At 40.9% G+C, this 15,483-nt stretch overlaps 1 protein-coding gene across 1 annotated transcript in view; it reads right to left on the reverse strand.

Moving 5' to 3' along the window:
* VPS45 (vacuolar protein sorting 45 homolog) overlaps window positions 1-15,483 on the reverse strand; it is a 1,242,679-nt gene that overhangs the window by 428,437 nt on the left and 798,759 nt on the right. Inside the window, exon 15 of the mRNA XM_044075179.1 lies at window positions 7,022-7,143. Coding sequence (XP_043931114.1) covers window positions 7,022-7,143 — 122 coding nt within the window. The remainder of the gene's footprint in view (window positions 1-7,021; window positions 7,144-15,483) is intronic.

Genomic DNA, 15,483 nt, shown 5'->3' on the forward strand with positions numbered 1-15,483 from the left:
CAATAAGGGCATGGGTTAGGGACAAAACTAGAAACTCCCTCCCCTTTAATGAGTGGTGGTTGAAAAGTGAATGAACTCTCTTTATATCTCCCTAGATGATGGCCTGTTCTGTTGGCCTCACACCACTGGGGAACAAATGGACTTAAGGCCAACTGGAAGAGGCATGACAGGGAACACAAATACATAATAAGACATTCAAAACTGGTTAGTAGGTTTGGCATTACAGTTCTGAGGGTCTGCAGTACAGTTAACAGCATGAAGATATTTAAACCAGTATTAGCGGTGCAGATTGGGGGAGGGACTGGAATTATTGGACACTGCAAATTTATTTATTTGTAGCAAGCAACTGTACAGGAGGGCCATGGGGATCCATTTTAAGCCATGGCATAGTTGCAATAATAATCATCACGGAAAGCAGTGCATTGTAAAACATGGTGCAAGAAATTGAAGTGTAGAGGCCAGCACTGCAAAATATGGTGCAACAAATTATAGTGTAGAGGTCAGCAAGCTGTATGCTGCTTAGAGAGACTCAGCACATGAACTAAAATTTTAAACTATGCTAAAACTAGACAAACACAACCAGCTCTACTGACATTAGTGCAACGTGGTTTTAAAAAGATTTCCTAGTTATTAGTTACAACAGTAAACAAAAAGGAAACTACGGAATACAACAGATATAATACAACTTGTGGAGTTGTACAACTATTAAACAGAAAGACAGTTTAATAAATGATGCAACAAAAGAAAAATATGCTATTTTATATTATATATTAGTGACATATAGCATTACATATGCCAAGTGTAGTTTGTAAACTAGTAATCTCACAGAGTGAGGATTCTTTACTAAAGTTTGCCTTACAGAAATGAAACATGTACAGGATTTAAAGAGGTGGACTGCTATAACCATGGAAAGAAAATGATACCATACGAAGTAGCATTATGCAAAACATGGGAAGCCAGGGGAAGTAATGAGTGTGGGCAGTTAAAATGTTTATAAAAAACTAGGTAACTCCACATTGGCATTTCTGTCTCTCTCTCTCTTTTAAATGTAGAAATGGTAGGAATGCTTAGAATTTTGTAAGGGATTTCCTTTGTCAACTAATCAGCGGTTTAAGACTTTGGAAATCTAATAATAGGAAAGGGGAAGTTTTGGAGTATATTAAATATATGTGAGAGGAGATTTGCCATGGATTTGGCATTACTAGTTAGGTAGACAGGAAATCACTGAATGGAAGCAAAAGACAAAATCAGTTTACTGCAGCTGTATTGGTCTTTCGATGTGAAGGTGTTTAGGTGGGTAAGATGGGGATAGTACAACTGCACAGGTAACTTACCATAACAGATATTCAAACAAAATGCTGTTTTAGTATACCTTACTACTAGGACTTCTCCATTAGATGTCCCCTCTGTCTGGCTAGTCTTTAACAACTTAGGTTCTTTCCCTCTGGTACGGTATACACCCACAACAGGGCATCTCCCAAAGTGCTGGTATAAGTTGGACATATGTGCACCATCTTCAAAGCTGTCTTGATGCCAATTTCACTCCCACTCCAAGGAACAGACCAAACAGAACAGATTTCATGCTGAAGGAGTAGGCAGACTCCTTGGGAATTAGGTAGAACCCATACTGCTGAGGCAAGTTCACTAACAACCCTTCCTCATCTGTAATCTGAAATTCAGTCCCTTAGTCCTAAACAAAGGAAAGTATATGGGGAAAGGAAAGTAGCAGTACATCTGTACATAAAGGGTGAAGGGTGGATAGGGGGGATGTCTCATCCTGGTTGGGGAGAAAGATAAAGGGCACCGCTGTACAGTGGAAGGTAGTCCCATAAAAGTGATCTATTTTAGATCTACTATTAAGGTAGGTTAACCTCACAAATTAACTGTCTTCTTCATTTGATCACTGTTGCAATATTCCTCACTTCTAGGATTACTCCTGATCTTAGGCAAACTAGGTGGTAGAAACAGAGGTGAGACCATTGCTGAGAGCACCTTCCAGGACAGTTCTGGCAAATTCAGCCTGGCCTTAGATTAAGAGTCTAACTTATAAAGCTTAGTAAAGGTGTGGAAAGATGACCATCTTCCAAGAGAGCTTGGGAGTCAATGCCCTGCATGAAGCTTATAGGCAGCAGCCCAGGTACTGTGGGCCTTATGTTTGTCTGCTGTTTGTCCATGTTCATGTGGTAGACTTGAATCTAATGAAAGAGATGAACAACTGTTCAGTCTTCTTGAAATCTTTTATCCTGTTCAAGAAAAATCCCAGTTGCTTCTGCACATCCAAAGACAGCAGGACTCTTTCCCCTCTGGTCAGGACATGAGGAAAAATCGTGGGAAGTTAAATAATCTTATTGATAGGAAATTCTGATGCTATCAAGAATGAAGGGCTAGTCCTAAGGCTCATTCTGTCTTTGTTGAAGACTAGGAAGGACAAAGTACACAAGGGCCTGGAATTGTGACACACTCCTAACTGAGGTAAGTACTACCAGTAAAACTGTCTTTCAGGTTGGGCACTTTAATGGAAATGAAGCTACTGGCATAAAGGAAGCTTGAGCCAGCATCTCCAGTACATAAAATTAGGTCCCAATCTCCTCCTAGGTGGTCTTATGTGAAGCACCCTCCTGAGAACTGTCTCAAACGGAGCAGGACTGCTACAGGTGGATCATGAGAAAGGCAAGCAGAGATGGCAAACAGATGAGCCTTGATAGAGGTGTACATCAGTTCTGCCTTCAGAAGCTCACTGTTGTATTCCAGGACCAGGACACCCCCATGCCTGATGGGCCCCAGCCCTTATCCTCAGAAGAGAAACCAAACCTCTTCCACTTGGACATGTAAGATCTCCTTGTAGTAGGTCTTCCAGCCTCTGATATTGTATCCATACTAACAGCTATAAAGTCTAGAGATTGGGATGCATGAGTAAACTCTTACATTGAGTCAGGAATTCTGTTCTGTAGGATAGAAGCAGGTATCATCCTCCTGCTATCTCCCTAACCAGGAAGAACCAATGTTGCTTGGGTCAAAGTGAAATTATTAAAAGCATTTTAATCTGTCCTTTCTCACCTGGAGTACTCTGAGAATCAGGGGAAGGGGGGGGGGCATAAACAAACCACCCTATCCAGGTTAAGAAATCTGTTTTCCATGCCTTCTTGCAAAGATTCCTTGAACAAAATTCAGTCATTTGCCTACTGTATGGGAATGCAAACAACTCCATCTGGTGCTCAACCCAATTTTGCAAAATTTGCAGGAAGATTTCCAGGTTTAACATCCATTTGTGAGGGTCTACCCTTGTCTTGCTCAGCTGATCTGCTACTGTATTCAGTTCTTAGATGATATACAGCTAGCTCATTGAAAGACGTTTTGTATTGTATTGACAATTTCTAAGCTGTTAAAGCTAGTCTGCAGAGCTGGTAAGGTATGGTAACTCCCTGATTTTTGAGGTACCACAGTATAGAGGTATTACCTGTCACTACATTTAAAACTCCTCCTGTTCAGAGCTGTTTGTAGTGCTAGTATCTTCTTGACGCTTGTGTTGGTTCCTCCTTGGGGGTGACCAGATCTCCTAGAGCTTGAAGTCCACTGAGAAAGCTCTACAGATAAAGTCTGATGCGGCTCTGTGTTGCTTGTCTTGTGGGGGGGGGTCTCTTGAATAAGGGGCAGTTCCTAAATTAAATCAGTTTAGTGGGCCCACATTGAAGTTCCTTTGTTACAAAACAAAAAATGGGAATTTGCTGTTCCAGAATGTACAATTGTTGGCAACACACTAACCTGTATTTTCTGTATGAGCAATCTAGCATGGTAGACCATTAGGATGGTGCAGGTCATAAGGCCCAGAGCCCTGAAAAATGTCCTGGCCATGGCCAGCAACTGTGTTGCTATGTTTAGGAAGTATTTCCGATAGCAATCCAGCTTGTTCTGAAGAAGGAATGCCCTCTGGACAGAGGTGTCAAGTTGGAGTTCCTAGAAAGACTACTTTTGAAATGGCACCATGGAGGATAACTTTTGGAAAATAACAGTTGTCCCAGAGCAGTGCAACAGATCTCTGGTGAAGAAGAGTGTCTTGAGCACTTCCTCTCTCAATTTTGTCTAGATCAGTCAGTCATCCAGGCATAGAAAAATAAGGATTTCCTGCATTCAGTACTAGCTGGGGCTAGAAACAATTGGTGAACACTCTTGGTGTAGTGATGGGCCCAAAGGGCAATTAAGCAAACTGAAAATGTCAACCTCCTGCAAAATGTCTGAGAAAGCATCTGTGCTCTTTGTGAATGGTGATGTATCAATAAGCATGTCTCAGATCCAGGAAGACCAAATGAGCCTGTGAGTGCAAGACTGACAATAGAGATGGCAGGGGTAACATCCTGAATATAGGTACTTGCAGGAAGGTGTTGAGTCTTTATATGTCTAAAATGGGTCTCTGGGTGCCTTTCTTACTGGGAACAAGGAACAGTTGGAAGTAAAATCCCTTACCCTGAACAGGGCCTGTTACCACCTCTATGCCCCCCCTGAGAGAGAGAGAAGACCGGAGATGACAGATGGAATCTCTTCCTCCTGTTCTCTAGGAACCTGCGGAATTCCTGACAAATGGGAGTGGCTGGCCTGCTGCAGCCTGTATCCTTCTTTGATTATTCTTAGAACCTTGAATGTGTGTGATACTTCCCCACATGAAAAGGTATAAGAAAAGCCTGTTATTTCTTGGGGTGGGACAGGGGTGGGGGGGGGATCAGCGCTGCACAGTCATGACTGCTGTCTATTACTGCTGGGCACTTGTGACCCCCCCCCCCCTCCAAGATTTTCCTTTACTGTTAGCTTGCCATCTCTTTTTGAAATGAAACTGTTCCCCTTTTTGTTGTTATCCCTTAGTCTGTCTCCTATAAAAAGGTACCGATTTAAAGGGCAGGTCCTTTTGTAACTGGGCGAAGGTGGTTTCCTGACAAGTGGGGTATTAATCAGCTGTGCCTTGACAGCATCTGGTAAGCCCTGCAACTTCAACTAGGTGGGTATGACTTCTTATAACACAGCCAGAGGCTGTAACTCTAGATGTTGCATCTACTGAGTCATACTTACACTTAACGGAATTTGGGTAACTGTGCATGAGCTCCAGCAGTTTAGCCCTAAGTTCTGTGTCTGAGACCTCATCAATCTTTTGGCGTATATGATCCAAAAGAGCCAAAAGGAATTTAGTTATATAAGATTGGCAATTTATAGCCACAGACAAAGTCTGATGCGGCTCTGTGTTGCTTGTCTTGTGGGGGGGGGTCTCTTGAATAAGGGGAAGTTCCTAAATTAAATCAGTTTAGTGGGTCTACACTGAAGTTCCTTTGTTACAAAAAGAAAAAAGGGAATTTGCTGTTCCAGAATGTACAATTGTTGGCAACACACCAACCTGCATTTTCTGCATGAGCAGTCTAGCATGGTAGACCATTAGAATGGTGCAGGTCATACGGCCCAGAGCCCTGAAAAATGTCTTGGCCATGGCCAGCAACTGTGTTGCTATGTTTAGGAAGTATTTCTGACAGCAATCCAGCTTGTTCTGAAGAAGGAATGCCCTCTGGACCGAGGTGTCAAGTTAGAGTTCGTAGAAAGACTACTTTTGAAATGGCACCATGGAGGATAACCTTTGGATGATAACAGTTGTCCCAGAGCAGTGCAACAGATCCCTGGTGAAGAGAGTCTTGAGCACTTCCTCTCTCAATTTTGCCTAGATCAGTCAGTCATCCAGGCATAGAAAAATAAGGATTTCCTGCATTCAGTACTAGCTGGGGCTAGACACAACTGGTGAACACTCTTGGTGTAGTGATGAGCCCAAAGGGCAATTAAGCAAACTGAAAATGTCAACCTCCTGCTAAATGGAAGTACAGTATGTTTAGTTTGATTATAGATGTTGGCTGGAGCAGGATATCACAGAAACAAGGTTTATATCGACCAACAAAGTGCAAGTTTTTCATGATGCAGTCTACAATGCTTGCAATATCTGCCATTCCTACAGTTGTGATTCAGTGCCTAAAGCAGCACTGCCCTTTAACTCCTGCATAAACTAAAGCAGCTTTTTGGCTTCTGTTACCTATAAAGTTCACGGATGAGCCTATTTCAATGCCCCCCTTTAGACTGGACTTGTGTGAACTACTCTGCATCTTTCCAAGTCCTCTTTTTCTAGCACATCTTTGATAGCACATGAACATATACATTTTATTTGTTCCTTTAACAGGTCAGCATTTCAAAAATATTCTGCATCAGTAATACTTCTACAGGTGTTTCTTACATACATTTATCACCCTACTCCATCCTCCAGGTGTTTCTTACATAAATCTAATCACCCTACTCCATCTGCATATTGTTTGTGTCTTTTTGCATCTTTTTCCACCCTTCTTACTTTCTTCTTTTTTCCACCCTTCTTACTTTCTTCTTTCTTTACCTATCTCTAACAGCATGCTGCAATGCAGGAAGGCTTAATTTTACTGCATTGTTTATCAGTGCTATTACTAATGTAATGTTCTCATTACAGTTTTCAGTAATTTTCTTTCTTTACAAATTTATGGAGCTTTGTGCATTGGGCTTCCCATGAAAAAGTACTATAGGTGCAGAGTCCACAAGCAAGATGCAAGCAGAAAAAATAAGCAAGTCAACTTCCAAATGAGTGATCAAATGTAGCAAATATATAACAGGATTGTAATATATAAATACATTAAGTTGTAAGAAATGCATAATTGTTAAACACAAATGTATGGAGATTAACATTTCAGGGTTTGCATTTGTGTGTGTGTTGTAACATATAGACATACTGATGTATGTGCATATGCATACATATGCTCTACACACACACACACACACACACACACACACACACATCCATAAGCACATAAATAATGCATGCAATATTTTCCAGCAAAAATAAATACACATTCCTCAAGTTAGTCAGCCATCCAGTTCAGCAGTTTTATTGGTCTATATCCCCAGTCCCACCTGCACTTTACCCTACACGTGTATATTATTACATGTGAAGAAGAGTACAATGCAACATGTTACTCACCTGTCCCGTAGAATGCTAGGTCCCAGATAAGGGTACTGGCTGTCCTTCAGTTTCCCTTTGATTAGCTGATCCAAAATCTCCTGCAGCAGAGGCTGGTGCTGAGTATATACATTTTCAACCCCCTGAATTAAAACACAATAAACAGGACTTTACCAAGTTATGTATTCAACTACTTGTGTTTCAGCCGACTAAGACGAACTTGCCGAAAACTACCTTCAAATACTGTCCTTCCAAACCTCTAATTGTTTATTTTTATTTGTTTTGCAGCTACACAGACTGGGCCACTAGGACCTCCTTTCAGTCATTCCTTTATTACATAATGGAAGAAACTAATACACGCTGCACACTAATAATAAAATAAAATACAGAAGAAAAAGTGATACGATAACTTTAACAAATATTATATTTACTCCAAAAATAGTTCAGTTATGCCTCCTGTCTACAGCACTGAAACTATATATTTCACTCTACTAATCACCTAAAACACACAAGTGAGAGCAACAACACACACATTTTAACATAAATTACTTAGGTTCATAGGTTCTTACTAGGCTATCTGCCCTAGGGCATTTACAAGCCTAGCCAGAGTGTGTTTGGCTTTCGCCACCCATTTTAAAATGAATTTTGCTATGCCCTTTTTCGAGGTTAGTATACTGTGCATATGTCTAACAGTGACACAGAAGTGATACCCGGAGTAAATCTACGATCTCCCATCCACTCATCAAGATTCCTCTTGAAGAGAGTCAATGAGGGACTCTGCCTAACCTGGACTGAGATTTTATTCCAGAGTGAAGGGAGCCTCTGGGTTATGAATCTGTCCCTCCAGCATGTCCTATTTATTTCAGTGCTGAGGTTCACGTCTCTCGAGCGCGTAGCTCGATGGGATTTGGATTTTCTGAGGTGCAGCATGTCCATTAATTCCAGGTTAGACATGGCTTTATACGTCAGGCACAGATCGCCTCTGAGCAGGCGGTATGCCACTGAGTAGAGCTGGAGTTTCTTTAACCGGGCAGCATATGGCATCTGTTTGAGCCCTTTGATCCTCTTGGTGAGGTACTTTTGGGGTCTTTCCAGTTGCTGCAGGTGTCTGGTAAGGTACATCCCAAAAGGGGCATTGTACTCAATTATGGGCCTGATGAGGGATACTTGTGAACCTCTGCTTTCCTTAAAAAAAACAAAAAAACAAAAAAATCTTGCTTTTTTCCCACTTTTCTGAGATTTAAAAAAGTTCAGTTACAGATTTGCTGTTCTGAACTGTTTGTAAGTTTCTTGGAGGCCATTGTTTGCTTGAGCTAAAGGGAAGTCTCTGTGTTCATCAGTGGCAGTGATAAACATTGAGCAGCCTGCCTGCCCCTGTGGGAGTGGTTACTGCCTTGAAACTGTAGTTTTATTGGCCATTTTGGGTCAATTCCAAACTCCTTGATCTCCCTCTCTTAAAACGCGATTGCCTCGTGGTTTTGGCGTCTTTTCGGACTTGTTGGCTGTTGGTGAAGCACTCACCAAGAGGAGAAAACGCTGAGAGAAGAAAGGAGCCACTTTTGAGATTTTAAGTATTTTGCTTCAGATTATTTGTTAAGTTTTTCTGCATTGCCGCCTACTTTTGAGCATTTTCTGGCTTGTTAAACTTTTCTGTGTTGGTAACTGTATTTAGAACACAACCTAGAGCTGATTACTGAATTTCCTGCGTGCACTTATTTTTAAAATCGTTTTTTTCTTAAAACTTGCATTTTATCTGTCTCTGGCCTAGCACTCAAGTGTGGGGTCATTTACTGCACTGTTCTAACTTGTTGATACTTGTGAACCTCTGCTTTCCTTAAAAAAAAACAAAAAAAAACAAAAAATCTTGCTTTTTTCCCACTTTTCTGAGATTTAAAAAAGTTCAGTTACAGATTTGCTGTTCTGAACTGTATGTAAGTTTCTTGGAGGCCATTGTTTGCTTGGGCTAAAGGGAAGTCTCTGTGTTCATCAGTGGCAGTGATAAACATTGAGCAGCCTGCCTGCCCCTGTGGGAGTGGTTACTGCCTTGAAACTGTAGCTTTATTGGCCATTTTGGGTAAATTCCTTGATCTCCCTCTCTTAAAACCCTCTTTTGCGCATAGCGCAACATCGGGCAGCGCCGCCTAATTGGGTTTAAACTATTCCTGGCTCCACAAAGTCTGCTCTTCACTTTTTCCCTTAGAACTGCTCTATCTCTCAAATTAAACACCATATTCTCATTCTAAGGCCCCTCACTGGTCCAAATAAGTAATCTTACAAGTTAGCACTAATAAACCATAAGCACTACTTACTCTTATACTCTCAAAGATTACCTTGTCCCCTATTGGTCCATTTTAATTTAGTTCCCTATATTACTCTAGCATGTCCAAAGATCAGTCAATGGTTTCCCATCAGTCCAGCTGGTGAATCTGGGAATTTTGAGGCAATGTTACAACTGTCTCATGTACACGGACAACCCTCTCCTCCTCCAAACAGGTTCAAATATATGTGAGTGATGCAACCATATAGCCAAACTGGAGGCTGAGCTCTCTCATCTCAAAACTGGTGTAATCAGTCAGAAGGAGAAGGTAACCTCACACAACACAATTCCAGTATCACATAGTCCCACCACAACAGCGAACCAAACACATAAAAACACAAAAACATACTCGGAGGCTCTAAATAAAAATCTACCTAAGCAACAGAGACCTCCAAAGCAGACATCCAAGCAAACGCTACCCCAGAACAAAACACGTACAACACATAGCACACAAAGTCAGTGTGCCAAGCAGTCACAGCCCTTAAGGCTGAATAACACACCTGATACTCTTGCAATAGGTGACTCTATTGTCAGACACACTAACGTCCCGCTCACCAGGCTGAATAAAGAGAAGGAGGAGGAGAGGGTTGTCTGTGTACATGAGTCAGTTGTAACATTGCCTCAAGATTCCCAGATTCATCAGCTGGACCGGAGAGGAGACTGACAACTGACCTTTGGACATGCTAGAATAGTATTGGGAATTCCTTTATAATTGAAAAAAGGGCCAATGGGGAACAAGGTACTCAAGGGGAGTTTGTGAGGGTGTAGTGCTTTTAATATTTTAGTGCTGACTTATATAATTGCTTTAGTGAGCAAGTGCCAGGCTTTAGAGTAGGAATAGGGTGTTTATTATGAGAACTAGATCAGTTCTAAGGGAAAAAGTGAAGAGCAGACTTTGTAGAGCCGAGAATGGTTTAAACCCAATTAAGCGGCGTTGCCCGATGCTACGCTATGCGCAAAATCGTGTAAAGCCGCGCTAAAGCAGGTTTTATACAGGGGGGACTTGAAAGAGCTAGAAATTGGCCCAAAACGGCCAATAGACTACCAGATTCTTGTGCTGGGAATACTCCTCCTGGGAGAGATAGGCTGCTCTAAGCTCCCCACTGCCACTGGTGAACAAAGAAGCCTCCCTTTATCCAGGAAAGGAAATGGGCAACACAGGAACTTTCCAAAAGTCCAGAATACAGCAAAGCCTGTATTTGGACTACTCTAGGTCAGGAAAGACGGGAAACAAGGATAATTTTTTTTTTCTTTTTTGCAACAAACAGCAGGAAAATGCAATAAATACGTAACACAGGCTAGTGCACTTGAGTGTGTAGCCTCAACAGGTAAATGCAACAAACGGGGCAAACTTTAAAAGTGCAGGTGCAAAAACAACTTTAAACAGTTTAAAACAGTTCAAGAAGCAGAAATACTTGCAGTTTAGCTAGATCGGACAGTCGCCCAGGTAGTAGCAGCAAAAAAAAAAACACTTTTATCAGGTTAGCAGTCGCTCTTTTAGCCTCTCTGCTGCTAGCACCACTCTGCAGGACCACGAGGAGCTTGGCTGAGTAGTAACAAGCACAAAAACCACGCCAAAGCGAGTTTTATACAGGGGGACTTGAAAGAGCTAGAAATTGGCCCAAAACGGCCAATAGACTACCAGATTATTGTGCTGGGAACACTCCTCCAGGGATAGATAGGCTGCTCTAAGCTCCCCACTGCCACTGGTGAACAAAGAAGCCTCCCTTTATCCAAGAAATGAAATGGGCAACACAGGAACTTTCCAAAAGTCCAGAATACAGCAAAGTCTGTATTTGGACTACTCTAGGTCAGGAAAGACAGGAAACAAGGACAATTTTTTTTTTCTTTTTTGCAACAAACAGCAGGAAAATGCAATAAATATTTAACATAGGCTAGCGCACTTCAGTGTGTAGCCTCAACAGGTAAATGCAACAAACCGGACAAACTTTAAATTACAAGCGCAAAAGCACGCTAAAACTGGCTTTAAAGCAGGGGATTAGAAAGAGATAGGAAATGGCCCAAAATGGCCAATACGCTACAAGTTACTGGGCTGGGACCACTCCTCAAGAGACAGATAGGCTGCTCAGAGCTCCCCACTCTCACTGGTGAACAAAGAAGCTTCCTCCTATCCAAATAAAAATATGGGCAACACAGGAACTAGGACACAGCCCAGAAATAAGCAATACCTGAAGACTGGGCTATTCTAGTTCAGTAAAGGCGGGAAACAAGGATTTTTTTTTTTTTTTTTTTTTTTAAGTAGCAGAAATTAGGTACAGAAACACAGTAAATGCTTTAATTCGGCTAGCACACTTGAGTGTGTAGCCTACCAGTTGCCTGTATCACTCTGCAGGACACCACGAGGATCTGTGCGGAGTTGTATACAATAACAAACTTTTTAAATCACAGATTCGCTAAGAAAAAAAAACTGGCGTTTTAGGCAGAATTAGTTAAGACAGCAAGAAAAGCAGAAAACTGATACTTAATCACTCCAAAGTCACTCTTTTGTCTCTCTGCTGCTGTAGACTCTGCAGAACACATGGAAGGCACTTGCTGAGCGGAATACAAGCGTAAAAACTGTGCAAATGAGGTTTTTATAGCAGGGAAGTGAAAGAGATAGAAATTATCCCAAAATGGCCAATAAACTACTAACTTCTGGGCTGAAACCACTCCTCCAGGGACAGATAGGCTGCACAAAGCTCCCCTCTCTCAGGTGAACAGAGAAACTTCCTTCTATCCAAGTAAGGTAATGGCAACACAGAAACTTGTAACACAGCCCTGGATTCAGCAATAACCTGAAAACTGGACTATACTAGTTCAGAAAGGTGGGAAACAAGTATATCATTTTTTTCAGAAAATAGAGCAGATACAATCAAAATTAGCCCAAAAAGGCCAATAAACTACCAACGTCTGGGCTGAAACCACTCCTCCAGGGACAGATAGCCTGCTCAAAGCTCCCCTCACTCACAGGTGAACAGAGAAACTTCCTTCTATCCAAGTAAGGTATGGCAACACAGAAACTTGCAACACAACCCTGGATTCAGCAATAACATGAAAACTGGACTATACTAGTTCAGAAAGGTGAGAAAGAACTATATATATATATATATATATATATATATATATATATATATATATATATTCATATATATATATTTTTTTTTCCAGAAAAAAGAGCAGATACAATCAAAACAACACTTTACCCAATTGACCAGTTAAAAAGCTTAAAACTGAGCTCTGTTCCAGCAGTCTTCAATCAGACAAGTTCTAACTGCACAGTCCTGCCACTAGGGTACAAAGAAACCTTCTCCAAAAAAGACGGCCTGGGTCAGTGCACAATTCATACAAACAAAGCTAGATCCAGATGGCCTGAATCTAGTCTATGCTACAGCAAACAAGGCGTACCAATTTCAGAAAGAAACAGTTCAAGTAAGCATGCGCAATAAGCCTTTAACCAGAAATTCCCAGCTCAGAAGGGCAGAATCTAGCCTCTCCTCCCACAAGAGTGCAGACCACAAACCTTCATAATGTAAAATAACTGGCCTGCAGCCCAAGTCCATAACCTAGAACTAATACACTTTTAGAACAGCAGACACTGAGCCTTCAATCAGCAGTTCCCAACTTACAAGGATGTACGCTACCTGTCCTGCCACAACAGTGCAGACCACAAACCTTCCTAATGTAAAACAACTGGTTTGAAGCCCAAGTGCTTAAACCAAGGGCCTTAGAATAACAGTTACAATTTAATGAGGCTACTAACAAGCAGTAATAAATGCAGCAGAATAAATTTAATTGAGTACTTTTAAAAGAGGCAAAAGCAAAATAAGGTAATAAAGTAGGAAGAAACACAAATACAGTAAGGCAGTTAAAGTGCAAAAAATTTTTTTTTTTTTTGAGATGGAGGAAACAGAGCAGATTAAGATACTATAGGGGAATGCCCTTCCCAAGTGCTCTCTCTGTACACTGCACAGGAGATGGGACTGGTAAGAGTATCCAAAATCAAAATATGACCTCACTGTACTCAGTTGAGTGAGCGAATGAGATGGGCTTCTAATACTACCTCACTTATGTTAACTTTCTAGAATGTGGAAGCTTCCAAACCACAATTCAATGAATCCTTCCTGCTAAGCATGGAATACCAGGGTAAGACTCAACACTTTTATAGAAAATCTAGACAGTCTAGGTAAAATACTGTTCAAGCTACAGCCTACTGCAATGCACAGTTATACAACAAACAAAAATACTGAACAGTTTATAACTGCTGAAACGGAGATTCACAAATTAGTTTCAAAACCTTGACTTTGAAGAAAACAAAGGTTACTGGTGGGAAGTAAAGTCCCTAGAAACTCCCCCTCCCTCATAAAGCACCCATTCAAAGTTTATTAAGGAAGCATTGACTGAAAGTAACAGATACGTACAAACCATGTAAGTTGATCTCTGAGGAAGCCTTTTCACTGGATATATGGACTTCTTTTATTGCAGTCCCTGGCTTAGCAAAATATTTCTTTCATTTCTTTGCCAGAGAATGTTTGTGTCTCCTTGCCAGTGGACGCCACAGTGGCATGCAAAGAGCTGGAACCATTCAGCCTCTGTTGCACTCACTCTGACCCCATCAAATGAGTGAGCACAACCTGCAAAAAGATACAATTATACAGTTGCCTAGGTTTGCCTGACTCAATGGTTTGGCTAAACATGCAAGAGAAGCATTCTGCACTGCAAGACATCTCAAAATTTGTCACAGGTCCACGCTTCACTGCAGCACAAAATCACTGAACGGAAATCAGGCATGAGCTCTCTATGGGTCTTTCAACACAGGCTACATCAGATGTTGATCGTAATACCCTTTATAAGAGGATGCACAGAGTGACAAATTGCTGGCTGTGATGCTTTGCAGAAAATCTAAGTGTACTACCTTCAGGATCACCACATCCTGCATTAAGTAGCCTTCAGCTCTGGGAAACAGAATTTTTCTTCTGAAGCAAATAACAGGAATTTCAATAATCCACACTCACTGACTAAACGCTCTTCAGCCTCTTGTTCTACCAGTGTCAGGTGCATCTACATTTCTCCAAGTTTAAGGTCCTTGAAACTTCTACTTAACAAAACTTACATTTTTTTTTGCGTGGGCAAATGCTGCCGTACCTCCTACACACCCTTGCTTACATATAACAACATTTTGGTTGCACAGCTATGGAGAAAAGCCTACATACACACCAAATCACTGATGGTGTGCAAAAAAAAAAAACAAAACAAAAATAAAACATTAATTTCAAAGAGAAAAAGTGATTGGGGGGTTCAAAATCAAAGAAAATAATGAGTTAAAAGCCTGTTGACTTTGCACTTGACCAAGTACAGGGTAACTCTGTCAGGTACAAACCACGGGAAGTACAAGCAAACATCTGAAATACAAAATAGACTGATTTATTTTTAGGCTATACAAAACTGTACAAACTACTGACAAAAGACAATCCAACAATTACTCTTGCTAAACCAGTAACCTTATGCCCCCTTTGTATATTAGTTAGTGTTATTAAGTCTTTTGCATATGACAGAGGGCTAGTCTGTTTCAGACTCTATTACTCTTCCAAGGAAACTTGTACATACCTATCTCTACTAAGTCAAAAATAACTTCCACGTATTACTAAAGAACATTTCCTCTTTATGTCAGGTAGTCAGCACCTGGAACATCTGAAATATGTGTAGGTTCTGTGACCTGAAGCCCATCATGTATTTAAAACATGGTCATATACCCAACACTGTACATTATACCAGGAAATATGTTAGGCTCTATGATACTTTTATTAAAACTTTTGACTATGATCCTATAGAATTACTCTCATAGGTTGGTACTAGGCCATCGGCCCTAGGGCCTATATAAGCCTAGCCATAACAATTCCCTGGCTATTTCTTCCCACATTACTTACTCTTCTCAATACATCTTTGTGTACCTACATCCTTTCTAAGCCTCATTATCCAGGTAGTATTTCACATTTTGAAGGTGGGAGGTGGGCTGCGGTTGTAGTTTTTTTAATTTATTTATTTATTTATTTATTTTTTTAACTCTTTTGCTTGATGGTGCTATGGATGTAATGGAAATGTCAAATCATGCCAAACTGTCTGAAAGTATTTAAGGATATGTAGTTTTACTGATCTCAGTCATTAAAAC

This window comes from Protopterus annectens, chromosome 6.part0 (assembly GCF_019279795.1).
Source record: "Protopterus annectens isolate FY-2018-M chromosome 6.part0, PAN1.0, whole genome shotgun sequence".
Classification (NCBI taxonomy): Eukaryota; Metazoa; Chordata; order Ceratodontiformes; family Protopteridae; genus Protopterus; species Protopterus annectens.